Source organism: Macrobrachium rosenbergii, chromosome 26, assembly GCF_040412425.1.
Source record: "Macrobrachium rosenbergii isolate ZJJX-2024 chromosome 26, ASM4041242v1, whole genome shotgun sequence".
Lineage (NCBI taxonomy): Eukaryota > Metazoa > Arthropoda > Malacostraca > Decapoda > Palaemonidae > Macrobrachium > Macrobrachium rosenbergii.
This window is the reverse complement of record NC_089766.1, coordinates 4,248,987-4,262,275: the sequence shown is the minus strand read 5'-3', so window position 1 is coordinate 4,262,275 and position 13,289 is coordinate 4,248,987. Positions and strand designations below refer to the sequence as shown.

The window sequence follows — 13,289 nt, the reverse complement described above, 5'->3', positions numbered from 1 at the left end:
ATAATAATAATAATAATAATAATAATGGAGAAACAAAGCCACAGTTATGTATAAGTAATTATATTTAAAGATAAAACTCTACAGTTTTATCTTTACATATCTGTACATAAACATAACTGTGGATTTGTTTCTTCATTATAAGACTCATGCTACTATGAGTATTTTTTAAATAATAATAATAATAATAATAATAATAATAATAATAATAATAATAATAATAATAATAATAATAATAACAATAGTTTGGAATTGAAAATTACTTGGAATAATTATCACTTTAACAAACAAAGCCTGTATACAGATCACTCTGCCAACTACTGGTACGAGAAGCTCAGAAAAACATGCGCGCGCGCACGCACGCACTCTGGCACGCAGCTTCTCGCAAAAGTCAGTGAGACAATAATTCATATTTCAGTTATAAAGTACAGATAAAACCTTGTTTTCTCCTACGAGAATGAGAATATATTAAAAAAAATATTAAAAAATATGAATTATTGAATTTTATAGACAAGCTCAGTCTGAAAAATCTTTTGTGACACTGTTAAACTCAGTAGTGGATTATCTAGCTGCTGGTTAGCACACTGCCGTGGGTCGCAGCCAGGTATCCTACCAATACAATTATCTGGATTATTCTTATTGATTCCTTAATTAGATGTGACAGATATCTGTCCAATTCTAACCTGACTAAACTGACGTCATATCATAACGGACAGGTGAAAGACCGGAAGTGACAGGTAATAATTTTTACGGAGCAAATAACGAAGAATTTACATGAGAGAGAGAGAGAGAGAGAGAGAGAGAGAGAGAGAGAGAGAGAGAGAGAGAGAGAGAGAGAGAGAAAAATAGACCAAAGAGAATATATAAAAATTTCATTCAAAGAGAATATATAAATATATATATATATATATATATATATATATATATATATATATATATATATATATATATATATATATATATATAGAGAGAGAGAGAGAGAGAGAGAGAGAGAGAGAGAGACCGTTGACATCCTTGAATACCAGCCTAAAATGCCTACCATTTTCGTCATTTAAATTTACCACTGATGACTCGAGTGTTTGGGAGAGAATCTTAAAACAGCTGTTTACGAAATAATAAACAGTCCTCCATGTTTATTTGGCGTCGTAAACACAATATGCTTTAACAGCTACAAACATGCGCTATTTAAAGTAATTTCACACCCTCCTGTTTATACCTGGTGTGTGTTTGGAATATGGTGTGTATAACGTATGTGTCATGTTAGCTGACAATTTTCTCAGATGTAGGAGAATGTTTGTATTCCTGAAAATAATTAATGAAAGAATTTCCCTTTATGGAGAGAGAGAGAGAGAGAGAGAGAGAGAGAGAGAGAGAGAGAGAGAGAGAGAGAGAGAGAGGGCTTTTTATTTATCTTTTTATTTATCTTAGATCATATAGTTTTAGAGAGAGAGAGAGAGAGAGAGAGAGAGAGAGAGAGAGAGAGAGGGCTTTTCATTTATCTTAGATCATGTAGTTTTGTAGAGAGAGAGAGAGAGAGAGAGAGAGAGAGAGAGAGAGAGAGAAATATTAGTACTTCTGAAAATACTTCATTGAAGAGTTTACTTTATAATTCATTAAAGAGTTTACTTTATATAGTGTTTGAAAGAGAGAGAGAGAGAGAGAGAGAGAGAGAGAGAGAGAGAGAGCACTCGTTAACATCTATCTACCTATCTATTTATCTATCTATCTATCTATCTATATACTCTCACCTTTCAGGCTTGCATTCATCAATAACAATAATAATAATCTCCTGTCATTTTTAACCACTTGAAAGCAACAAGCACTTGATTCTGCTTGATGCTTTGTGAATCACGCACTCCAGAAAATATAAAACTGCCCTCCTAATTAATAGTGTGACATTTGCAAAGGTGTCGCTCGCTCGCCCACGCTTGCGCAGGCGCGCGGAAGAATTCGCTTGCGTGTGCTTGCGTTGAAGTGTGTTGTGTTATTGATGTAGGATTTAAATCTAGTCTTGAAACAGAGTTATATAATATTAAACAATTTTAACTCTTTTTACGATATTTGTGTGTTTAAGCAGACTTATAAAATAAATAAAAAATATTCATGTTTTAAATATAATTTTCTCTGCCTCTATTAACTATGGAAGATGCACTGCATATATGTAATTATATATATCTACAACATTACCTGAACAAATGGCAGCATATGAGGTGTACTGTATACTTACAACATACCCTTCACGTGACCGTGGTCCTAGCGTTATACAGTACAACATATGAGGCACGTGGAATTCTTTTATGTGAAGCACAACATATGAGGCACGTGAAAATTTTTTATGTGAACAACATAACACATTGTGATTATTAAGCAAAATTAAGTGAGAAAATAGGCAACATATGAGGTATGCAAAAAATGAGGTCTTCGTACGTAAAACATAGATGACATGTAAGGTATGAGGAATTATTGTAAGTGGATAATAAACATCAAGTATGATGGAAAACCGATCAGATATGCGGTATGAGGAACTACATAAGAGAAAAACAGACTACATATGTTTGAGCAAATTACAAGAAGTGGGGCATGTGAATTTGCTGCTCTGAACCATGAAGAAAGCATGAAGTATGTGGTTTCAGGATTATTGTAAAATAAAAAAAAAATTGTATTATGTGGAAATAGTGCATGTGAAAAATAGAACGCATATGTTGAACATATATGGTGCATGAAAGTGACAAAATGAAAACTGACAACATAACTAACGTGAAATTATTATGTGAAATTATTCAAGTGGAAAACAAACAACATATGAGGCATGTGGAAATCGTGGATGTAAAAAAATATCGAAAAATATTCTTGATGTGTTGAAAAATACTGTATTGCTTTTAGAAAGACAACAACATATGAGGCAAGTGAAAAATGTCAATATAAAGAATTAGAAAGATCTGACGAAACAAGTCAACATACAGTATGTGACCCACCCCAAAAAAAATTTATCAAATACTGTATTGCATTTAGAAAAACAACAACATATGAGGAAAGTGAAAAATGTCAAGATAACGAATTAGAAATGCTTGATGACGAAACAAGCCAACATATGTGGCTCCCTAAAATATTTTTAATCGAAAAATATTCTTGATGTGTTGAAAAATACTGTATTGTATTTAGACAGTGAAAAGTGTCAATACAAAGAATTAGAAATGCTTGATGACAAAACAAGTCAACATATGTGGCACCCCCAAAAATTTTTTTAAATGACCTTGACCACATACCTTGATATTCTTATTCTTGGTATCCCTCGAGGCATCGGCGACGGACGAAGCCAGGAGATTGGAGGACCTCTGGGGGGCGGCGGCCGGCGCCAGAACAACACTCACGACGCCCCCTGTTGGCCACCTCCCCCGACTCCGCCCCAACTCCTCCTCCTCCCCCAACTCCGCCCCTCCCGGTCTCGACTCCGCCCCCAACTCCTCCTCCGACTCCGCCCCCTCCTCCCCCGACTCCGCCCCTCCCGGCCTCGACGTCATTACTGACATCGCTGCCCATGACGCCTATGATGCGGACGTCCGCCGTCGCCGTCGCCGTCTCCTCGTCCCCGCCCTCGTCCATGGCCTGCTGCGGGCGTAGTGGGCGCAGTGGGCGTAGTGCGAGCAGCGTGGGAGGCGTCTTGTTGGCGGTGGGTGTGGCCAGCGTGACGTCAGCAAACTGGCTGCTGCTCCCCCCACTGGGCCAGGGGTGTGGGGGGACTTGACATCACTCTGAGGGGGGGGGAGAAAGAAGAAATAATAATATTAATAGTAGTAATAACATAATAACAGTAATAATAGCAACAACAACAATAATAATAATAATAATAGTAATAGTAAAATTAATATTTATATAATAACAATAATAATTATAATAATAGCAACAATAATAAAAACAATTCATTTGGCAAAATTAAACAAAAGCAACTTTTATTTATAACAGAATAAGAAAAAACCAAACTACAACTTTTTGTTCTTCAAAGGAGACTGAAGAAATAAATATTATTCAGAATATGCAATAAAAAAGATTTTATTGCCTTTTCTTAATAATATTCCTATTACTAAGAATATCCAACAAGACCTTTTTTTATGTGTCATAAAAACGACCCATAACAGATGAGACAGACTTTGTGACCATTAAACTTGTCCAATACGAGGTCACAAGGCTTTCATGATTGACCAACCTAAAAATACATAAAGAGAATTCTCTTCCATTTGACCTTGCTATAAAAAATGGTCATAATTTCTTGCCGTCTTCCATCCCGGGTTTGGTAATTGCAATTGTTAAGTCAAACCCTGGGCCCTATATATTTAATAAGCAGTAAATTTAAATAGAGTTATATATAACCCCTTTTATATCCCACAAGCTTTGACCGTAGGCTAGATAGAATAAAGCCAGTTTCCCTGTGCCCAATCAGAGGGTTATATATCAGCATAGGAACACAGAGGAAATGAGAAAAAAATAAATACAGCACATTGGAAAAAGCAATTTTTTCTATAGTTGCAATAAACTTTTTCAGAACAAAGAAGTTGAGAGAGAGAGAGAGAGAGAGAGAGAGAGAGAGAGAGAGAGAGAGAGAGAGAGAGAGAGAGAGAGATGCTTGCTAAATAAATAGAACGGCAAAAATACATATCATCCTGAAACAAAGTAATTAACATACAAACAAACAAACAAAAAGGGTAAGGCCAAGAGAAAGGATTTCCTTCAAGCAAGATCAAGAGAAAGTTCTTTCAAGCAAGGCCAAGAGACAAAGCGTATTTTCAGAGCAAGGTCGAGAAAGAAACGAATTCTTCCGAGCAAGGTCAGGAGAGAAAGGATTGTCAGGAGAGAAAGGATTGCTTCCAAGAAAGGTCAGGAGAGAAACGATTGCTTCCAAGAAAGGTCAGGAGAGAAAGGATTGCTTCCAAGCAAGGTCAGGAGAGAAAGGATTGCTTCCAAGCACGGTCATGAGAGAAAGGATTGCTTCCAAGCAAGGTCAGGAGAGAAAGGATTGCATCCAAGCAACGTCAGGAGAGAAAGGACTGCTTTCAAGAAAGGTCAGGAGAGAAAGGATTGCTTCCAAGAAAGGTCAGGAGAGAAAGGATTGCTTCCAAGCAAGGTCAGGAGAAAGGATTGCTTCCAAGAAAGGTCAGAAGAGAAAGGATAACTTCCAAGCAAGGTCAGGAGAGAAAGGATTGCTTCCAAGCAAGGTCAGAAGAGAAACGATTGCTTCCAAGCAAGGTCAAAAGAGAAAGGATTGCTTCCAAGAAAGGTCAGGAGAGAAAGGATTGCTTCCAAGAAAGGTCAGGAGAGAAAGGACTGCTTCCAAGCAAGGTCAGGAGAGAAAGGATTGCTTTCAAGCAAGGTCAGGAGAGAAAGGATTTCTTCCAAGCAAGGTAAGGAGAGAAAGGATTGCTTCCATGCAAGGTCAGGAGAGAAAGGATTGCTTCCAAGCAAGGTCAAAAGAGAAAGGACTGCTTCCAAGCAAGGTCAGGAGAGAAAGGATTGCTTCCAAGCAAGGTCAGGAGAGAAAGGACTGCTTCCAAGCAAGGCCAGGAGAGAAAGGATTGCTTCCAAGCAAGTTCAGGAGAGAAAGGACTGCTTCCAAGCAAGGTCAGGAGAGAAAGGACTGCTTCCAAGCAAGGTCAGGAGAGAAAGGATTGCTTCCAAACAAGGTCAACAGAGAAAGGATTGCTTCCAAGCAAGGTCAGGAGAGAAAGGATTGCTTCCAAGCAAGGTCAAAAGAGAAAAGATTGCTTCCAAGAAAGGTCAGGAGAGAAAGGATTGCTTCCAAGCAAGGTCAGGAGAGAAAGGACTGCTTCCAAGCAAGGTCAGGAGAGAAAGGATTGCTTTCAAGAAAGGTCAGGAGAGAAAGGATTTCTTCCAAGCAAGGAAAATAGAGAAAGGATTGCTTCCAAGCAAGGTCAGGAGAGAAAGGATTGCTTCCAAGCAAGGTCAGGAGAAAGGATTGCTTCCAAGAAAGGTCAGGAGAGAAAGGATTACTTCCAAGCAAGGTCAGGAGAGAAAAGATTGCTTCCAAGCAAGGTCAGGAGAGAAAGGATTGCTTCCAACAAGGTCAAAAGAGAAAGGATTGCTTCCAAGCAAGCTAAGGAGAGAAAGGATTGCTTCCAAGAAAGGTCAGGAGAGAAAGGACTGCTTCCAAGCAAGGTCAGGAGAGAAAGGATTGCTTTCACGCAAGGTCAGGAGAGAAAGGATTTCTTCCAAGCAAGGTAAGGAGAGAAAGGATTTCTTCCATGCAAGATCAGGAGAGAAAGGATTGTTTCCAAGCAAGCTAAGGAGAGAAAGGATTGCTTCCAAGCAAGGTCAAAAGAGAAAGGATTGCTTCCAAGCAAGGTAAGGAGAGAAAGGATTGCTTCCAAGCAAGGTAAGGAGAGAAAGGATTTCTTCCAAGCAAGGTAAGGAGAGAAAGGATTGCTTCCAAGCAAGGTCAGGAGAGAAAGGATTGCTTCCAAGCAAGGTCAGGAGAGAAAGGATTTCTTCCATGCAAGGTCAGGAGAGAAAGGATTGCTTCCAAGCAAGGTCAGGAGAAAGGATTGCTTCCAAGAAAGGTCAGGAGAGAAAGGATTACTTCCAAGCAAGGTCAGGAGAGAAAGGATTGCTTCCAAGCAAGGTAAGGAGAGAAAGGATTGCTTCCAAGAGAGGTCAGGGGAGAAAGGATTGCTTGTAAGCAAGGTCAGGAGAAAGCAAAATCTTTAAAGCAAAGTCAAAAGAGAAAAGGAATTCTGCAATAAAGTCAACAAAACACAAACACACATACACACACTATAAACGAAAATCACCTAAGCCTTTACAAAAATGTATATAATTCAAACACGTTCAACCAAAGCTCATCCAGTAAAAAAAAAAGGACGAACAAATAAGGACACAGCGTTCGTACGTAATGACACGGAGAGGTTACATAAATTTCACGAGGTGAAATGATGAAGTAGTCAAATTTGACGGCGAGAAAATTTCGCGAGGGCAAATATGTGCACGAGAGAGAGAGAGAGAGAGAGAGAGAGAGAGAGAGAGAGAGAGAGAGAGAGAGAGAGAGTGAAGGACGCACGCGCAAGAGCGAAGAGGGTGGGAAAGAAGCGTGTGGAAATTCTGTGTATATATGTGCTTGTGAGTAGGAGCGCAAATGGAGAGAGAGAGAGAGAGAGAGAGAGAGAGAGAGAGAGAGAGAGAGAGAGAGAGAGAGAGAGAGAGAGAGAGAGTTACCCATGTATCATAATGGCCCAGCAAATCCTATTAACGAAATCCCTAACAAACGTGACTTTTCATCAAAAGGGGAACGATACTGGACCTTTGTTTTCATATACAGGTATGTTTGTGTGTGTGTGTGTGTGAGAGAGAGAGAGAGAGAGAGAGAGAGAGAGAGAGAGAGAGAGAGAGAGAGAGAGAGAGAGTGTCTGTCGATTGTTTTCATGTGAATAACTCTGATTTGGCTAAACAATTGGTTTTGAAAGGGCAAGTAATAGAATGGAAACGTTTTTTACTGAAACATTCTCAGTATTCTTAAACGTTTTGATTTCACAGTATTTGCAAATCCATAAAGGAACAATTATTATTGTCCAGTAACTGTGGCCAGGCAATCAGTGGGCGTGAGGCCTGATGCAGACCTTTAGACTCCAACCAACCAACACAGACGGTGCTTTAAAGTGTTAAGATAACAGATGATTTTCTTAAAAAGTGAAAATTTTCTTCGCTATCACAAAGAGGTAGAAGTTGGGTTTGAGTGTTTGTGAGAGAAAATAAACGAACGACACTAACAAGCTCACAAACAAACTCACATACAAGACTAAGCCACAAACAGGGAATACCTTCACTCGCAAACCCACAAAAACAAAAAAATGAATTTTAACAAACCCCACGAAAGACACAACACTAACAACACTCAACAAAAAACACACAAACAAAACCTAACAAACTATAACAAAACCCCACCCCTCCTCACCAACAGCAGCAAAGCAACAAACGAACCCGCAGTGACAAACCACGACAGAAGAGAATCAATAAAAAAAAAAAAAAAAAAACATTTTTCGGTCAGAGACTGAGAATCAAGACTTTCACTTAAGTCATCTCCAGATCTCTTAAGACGGACACAAGGAAAATGTCTGTGACCAGACATTCGGTGTCTGATGTCTGCTGTCGCGTGTCTGGCTGTCTGAACCAGGAAGTGAGGCTTTGTATGCACTGCATTATACAGCTGTTGTGGTTTATGCAGCTGTTGTGGTTTATGCAGCTGTGCAGGGAGTAGCCTGCATTTGGGGCGATGGTACTACTATAGGCCACAATAGGGTCTGTTTATTTATTTATTTCTTTTTTTTAGATTAAAGCTTTTTAAATGATAGATTTTATAGTTGTATGGGTGTACATATATTATTTATCTATCTATCTACCTATCCTTCTATCTATCTTTCTGTCTATCTATCTATCTTTGTATCTATCTATACAGGGGTGTACATATATCTATCTATCTATCTGCCTATCTTTCTATCTACCTACTTATCTATCTGTCTTTCTCTCTATCTATCTATCTATTTATCCAGCTACCTATCTATCTTTCTACCTATCTATTTATCTATCTATCTACCTTTCCATCTGTCTATCTATCTATCTCTCTTTCTTTCTTTCTTTATTTCTATCTATCTATCTATCTATCTATCTATCTATCTATCTATCTATCTATCTATCTATCTATCTATCTATCTATAAAGAGCTTGAACACAAAAATTTAGATTTTAACTTTTTTAAATTATAGATTTGAAATTTGCTCTCGCCTACATATTATCTTTCTATCTATCTATCTATCTATCTATCTATCTATCTATCTATAATGTGCATGAACACAAAAATGCACAACTATAGCTAAGGTCCAACCGACCTTTTCTGCCATTATGCAAAATAAACATAAATAATGAGATTAGCAGAGAAACACCTTCAAGAAAAACATCAACCAACACTACCCTGACAACAGAGAGAGAGAGAGAGAGAGAGAGAGAGAGAGAGAGTCAATTTGAAATCCTAATTGGATCTCCCTTCAAAGTTAGGCGTCAGGTCGAGTGCGGGTAAAGCAGTTACGGGCCCACCCAAAATCCCCCAAAACTGAAAGGTGACGATGATTTGGTCCCAGGAAGCTTTTTTAATGTTTATTGTTTTTAACTCCAGTCTGCAACGCCATCTAGCATCAGTTACACGAACTGTTAGTTTTCCGCAAAGGAAAACTATTGTGCAGGTTTTCTCTGTCCGTCCGCATATTTTCTGTCCGCCCTCAGATCTTAAAAACTACTGAGGCTAGAGGGTTGCAAATTGGTATGTTGATCATCCACCCTCCAATCATCAAACGCACCAAATTGCAGCCTTCTAGCGTCAGTAGTTTTTATTTTATTCAAGGTTAAAGTTACCCAAAATCGTGCTTCTGGCAACGATACAGGACAGGCCACCACAGGGCCGATGTTAAAATTTCACGGGCCGCGGCTCATACAGCGTTCTACCGAGACCACCGAAAGATAAAGGCTATTTTCGGTGGCCTTGATTATACGCTGTAGCGGCTGTACAGAAAACCCGATCGCGCCGAAGAAACTTAGGCGCATTGTTGACTTGTTTTTCTTTAGAAGCCAAGCCCCCTACGTCCATTTCAATTAAGGAGGGTCAATATTTCGCTTCCCCTGCTTTCGTTCTTGTCAGTTCGAGTTCCTGTAGTCGGGGAGTTCTTCTTTAAGTGGCCAAGATCCTCCTCCTTCTCCGTTTAAGGGAAAAAAATATTCTGGTGAGTTAATTTCCCCAATAGCTCGAGCGCGCATGCGCACATACCCACAAACAAATCTTGAAGCATTTTTGCCTCGACGAAAAACGAAGCCTGCTATAGCTTCACGTACTCGCTCGCTCCACATATACTGCCCAAACACACAAACAAGGAATAAAGCAAATTAGGAAGAAAAATATTCAATGAATTTCTCAATAAATTAGGCACGCGCATGCGCACAAAATCACACACACATACAAACAAACCTCCAAGCATTTTCGCCTCAACAGAGTCGAACCCTGCAATAGCATCACATCCTCGTCCGCTCCACAAAACACTACACCAACACACAAACACTTACAAACAAACAAACATACAATCACACAAACGTCCAACCTCGGATGCCATACAACAAACGGAGGAGGTTAACGAATTGCTTATCCCGAAATCCTGCATCAAATGCAAGTGACAATAGCTTGTAGAGGAACAAAGGACTGGACGGGATAATCAACACGGGGATTATCAGATGCAATGTTTGAATATAGTTCCAGAGGCTATATACGGAGGTTCACAGAGAGAGAGAGAGAGAGAGAGAGAGAGAGAGAGAGAGAGAGAGAGAGAGAGAGAGAGAGAGAGTTATCACTAAATAAAGAAATCATATGTATGAATGATTTAACGGCAAAAATAGTAATCAGGAATAATTACCAGGACCCGAATCGTTTCTTTGAATGGATTTTTAAAATACAGCAGGTTTTATATTTCTGATAAATGTCCCCTTCCGAGAGATATCTTATCACGATTGGGAAATGATAAAAAATGTTTTCTATACAGAGAAAACGTTCACAATGAAAAAGAAAGCCAGTTCAACCTAAAAAAGGATTCCAAAGGCAAAATAAATAAAAAGAAAAGTAAAACATTAATAAGAAATAAATAAGGAATATTGTAAAAATTTAAAAATATAATGGGAACGACATGAGGCATATGTTTTCGCAAATAGACCAGAACATTTCCAAAAACATAATTCAGATAACGGGGAAAACCAAATTTTCAAAGAAAGCACACCACTTTCTAAAAGAGAAAGCGTTTCACCTAGAAGAAGAAGAAGAAGAAGAAGAAGAAGAAGAAGAAGAAGAAGAAGAAGAAGAAGAAGAAGAAGAAAACGATTCCGGCTCAACATAAGTTTTCAAACATTCCAAACATTTTTCAAACCCTCTAAACGTTCCAAACATTTCAAACGTTTTCAAAAGTTACAAACGTTTCAAACATATTCAGATGTTCTGAACATTTACGTTAAGTTTCCAAACGTTTTCAAACATTCCAAATTTTGCCAAACATTTTCAACCATCACAAATGTTTCCCAAAACCACTTGTTTACGAGCCCGCCATCAACGCGAGCAAAACAAGCAGGAGGGGAAGACGAAAAATCCCCACCCCTCCCTCCCTCCCTTCCCCCCTCTTTCCAATAAATCCATAAATTCCTGTTTCAATCCGATTACACGTAAAATCCGGAGGGCCATTAATCGCCTCTTTATGGATTCCACGCCTGTGGGGATAACTGCCATAATCCTTCGGGAATCATGTCCAACTCATTAGGATAATGAGGACCGGGAATGGGGAGTGAGGATGGAATTCCTTTTTTCCCATGGAAGGCTTCGTGGAAATTCGGGAATTGCACGCCGGGCCATCTGAAAGCCAGCCTCTCAAATGTACTGATTCCGCGAGGCATGGGTTCGAATCCTGCCTTCAGGGTGGACTGGCATTCATTTGGAAATAAGTAAATAATTAAAAACTTGAATATATACAGAATTAGAGAGAGAGAGAGAGAGAGAGAGAGAGAGAGAGAGAGAGAGAGAGAGAGAGAGAGAGAGAGAGAGAGAGAGAGAGAAGCATACTAAAGGAATGGCATAATCTAATTTTGTGAGAAATTAAAGACTTGAAAAATGAAAGCCACGTCTTTTAATTTCAAAATCAAGTTATCTATCGCTAATACTGACAACAACATTACAATTGTTATTATAACTCCAAACAATAACATCTAACATCAGCGAAATTGTTGTTATTATTATTATTATTATTATTATTATTATTATTATTATTATTATTATTATTATTATTGGAGAAACAAATCCACAGTTATGTATATGTAATTATATTTCAAGTTAAATCTGTACAAATTTATCTTTAAATATATGTACATATACATAACTGTGGATTTGTCTCTCCATTATTATTATTATTATTATTATTATTATTATTATTATTATTATTATTATTATTATTATTACTTGTAGCCTTGTAATACAAGTTAATGAACGTTCATTTTCCCACCTCAGCTAAGTGGATAATCTCTTCAGTAACTTCAAAGAGTAAAAAAATAAGGTGAAAAACTGTTTAAAACGAAAAAGAACATAAAAGGTGTTTTTAAAAAAACATCATCATCAAAATTACTTGAAGAAAATTGGCGTAAGCCGCTTAGACCGTCCAGAAAGTTTGGCAAGAACTTCCTAATTTTTTTTTTTAAGGAAAGATTTTTTCACGTTTAAAAATGACGAGAGGAGGTTTTTCCTTGAGCAAAGGAGACTGTGCATGTCTTCCTCAAGAGTGTGTGTGTGTGTGTTTGTATGTACACACATACATATATATATATATATATATATATATATATATATATATATATATATATATATATATATATATATATATATATATATATATATATATATATATATATATATATATATATATACCATTACATTTACTGGAATTATCATTTCTATTACAAATATAAAATCCTCTCATAATATTCGTCATCATCATTACATTGATAATGATACTGCTGTTCGTATACAATCATAATCATTGTAACAGAAACAGACATATGTTAGTATAATGTTACCCATTACCAATACTCAAAAAAATAAATGACAGTGCTAATTTTCCTATACAAATCATTACTGTAGAAAGACAGCGACAGTCTTGTCATTATAATCGAAATAAATAAAATAATAATAGTTTTATTATTATTATTGTTATTATTATTATTATTATTATTATTATTATTATTTATCATCTTTCGTAACACAGCAATACCTACAATCGGAAACATTCACTCCCGTGTCGCTTTGCAATATATATGCAAATGAGCCATTGCTCCATTAAGGGTTGCCTTCCGGGAGGGTGGGGAAGTGGGAAAGGGGGTTAGGGGAGGGGAGGTGGGGAGGGGGTAAGAGAGGTATTAGGACCGGGGATTTGGGGAGGGGCGGGGGAGGTTGGGATGGGTATGTTAAATCCCACGAAATCTAGCCTCAATAAATATGAAAAGGGGAAAGTATTTCAATTCCTGTCACAGACCCGGATACAAGAGTAGGAATTGACGAGCATCAGGAGGGTGTGGGAAACAACGAGGCCGTACGGGAAGAAGAGAAACAATATACTGAATACTCCGAAAGGTCTAATTAAAGTGGGCTAAATTCTATTCGTGGTCTTAGAGGTTGAATTTATAAGTGTGCTTCGTCTATAATTATCCTTTTCTGTCTTCATTTAT

The 13,289-nt window shown here is 37.8% G+C and overlaps 2 protein-coding genes across 24 annotated transcripts in view; one reads left to right on the top strand and one right to left on the bottom strand.

Moving 5' to 3' along the window:
* LOC136852943 (transient receptor potential-gamma protein-like) overlaps window positions 1-13,289 on the bottom strand; it is a 698,042-nt gene that overhangs the window by 287,815 nt on the left and 396,938 nt on the right. For 22 of the 23 annotated variants that reach the window (XR_010857276.1, XR_010857277.1, XM_067127956.1 and 19 more), the window contains exon 1: window positions 3,264-3,653. Coding sequence is in view for 21 of the 23 variants with exons in the window: in XM_067127956.1 (XP_066984057.1) it covers window positions 3,264-3,527 (264 nt within the window). In the remaining 2 variants the exon portion in view is untranslated. Of the gene's footprint in view, window positions 1-3,263; window positions 3,750-13,289 lie in introns of those variants that run through there. The other variant, XM_067127957.1, reaches the window with a different exon arrangement.
* On the top strand, window positions 3,536-10,924 carry LOC136852682 (axoneme-associated protein mst101(2)-like). The gene is made up of 4 exons (XM_067127594.1): window positions 3,536-3,726; window positions 4,697-5,269; window positions 5,425-6,227; window positions 10,743-10,924. Exons 1-4 carry the CDS (start codon window positions 3,536-3,538, stop codon window positions 10,922-10,924), a joined length of 1,749 nt encoding a protein of 582 aa, XP_066983695.1.

What these genes read in the sequence shown, in the direction of transcription:
- LOC136852682 (XM_067127594.1), top strand. Translation starts at nt 3,536, where the DNA reads ATGACGCCTATGATGCGGACGTCCGCCGTCGCCGTCGCCGTCTCCTCG. An exon ending in AAGGATTGCTTCCAAGAAAG is followed by an intron (nt 5,270 to 5,424) that starts GTCAGGAGAGAA and finishes CTTCCATGCAAG; the next exon opens with GTCAGGAGAGAAAGGATTGC. An exon ending in AAGGATTTCTTCCAAGCAAG is followed by an intron (nt 6,228 to 10,742) that starts GTAAGGAGAGAA and finishes TTTCGCAAATAG; the next exon opens with ACCAGAACATTTCCAAAAAC.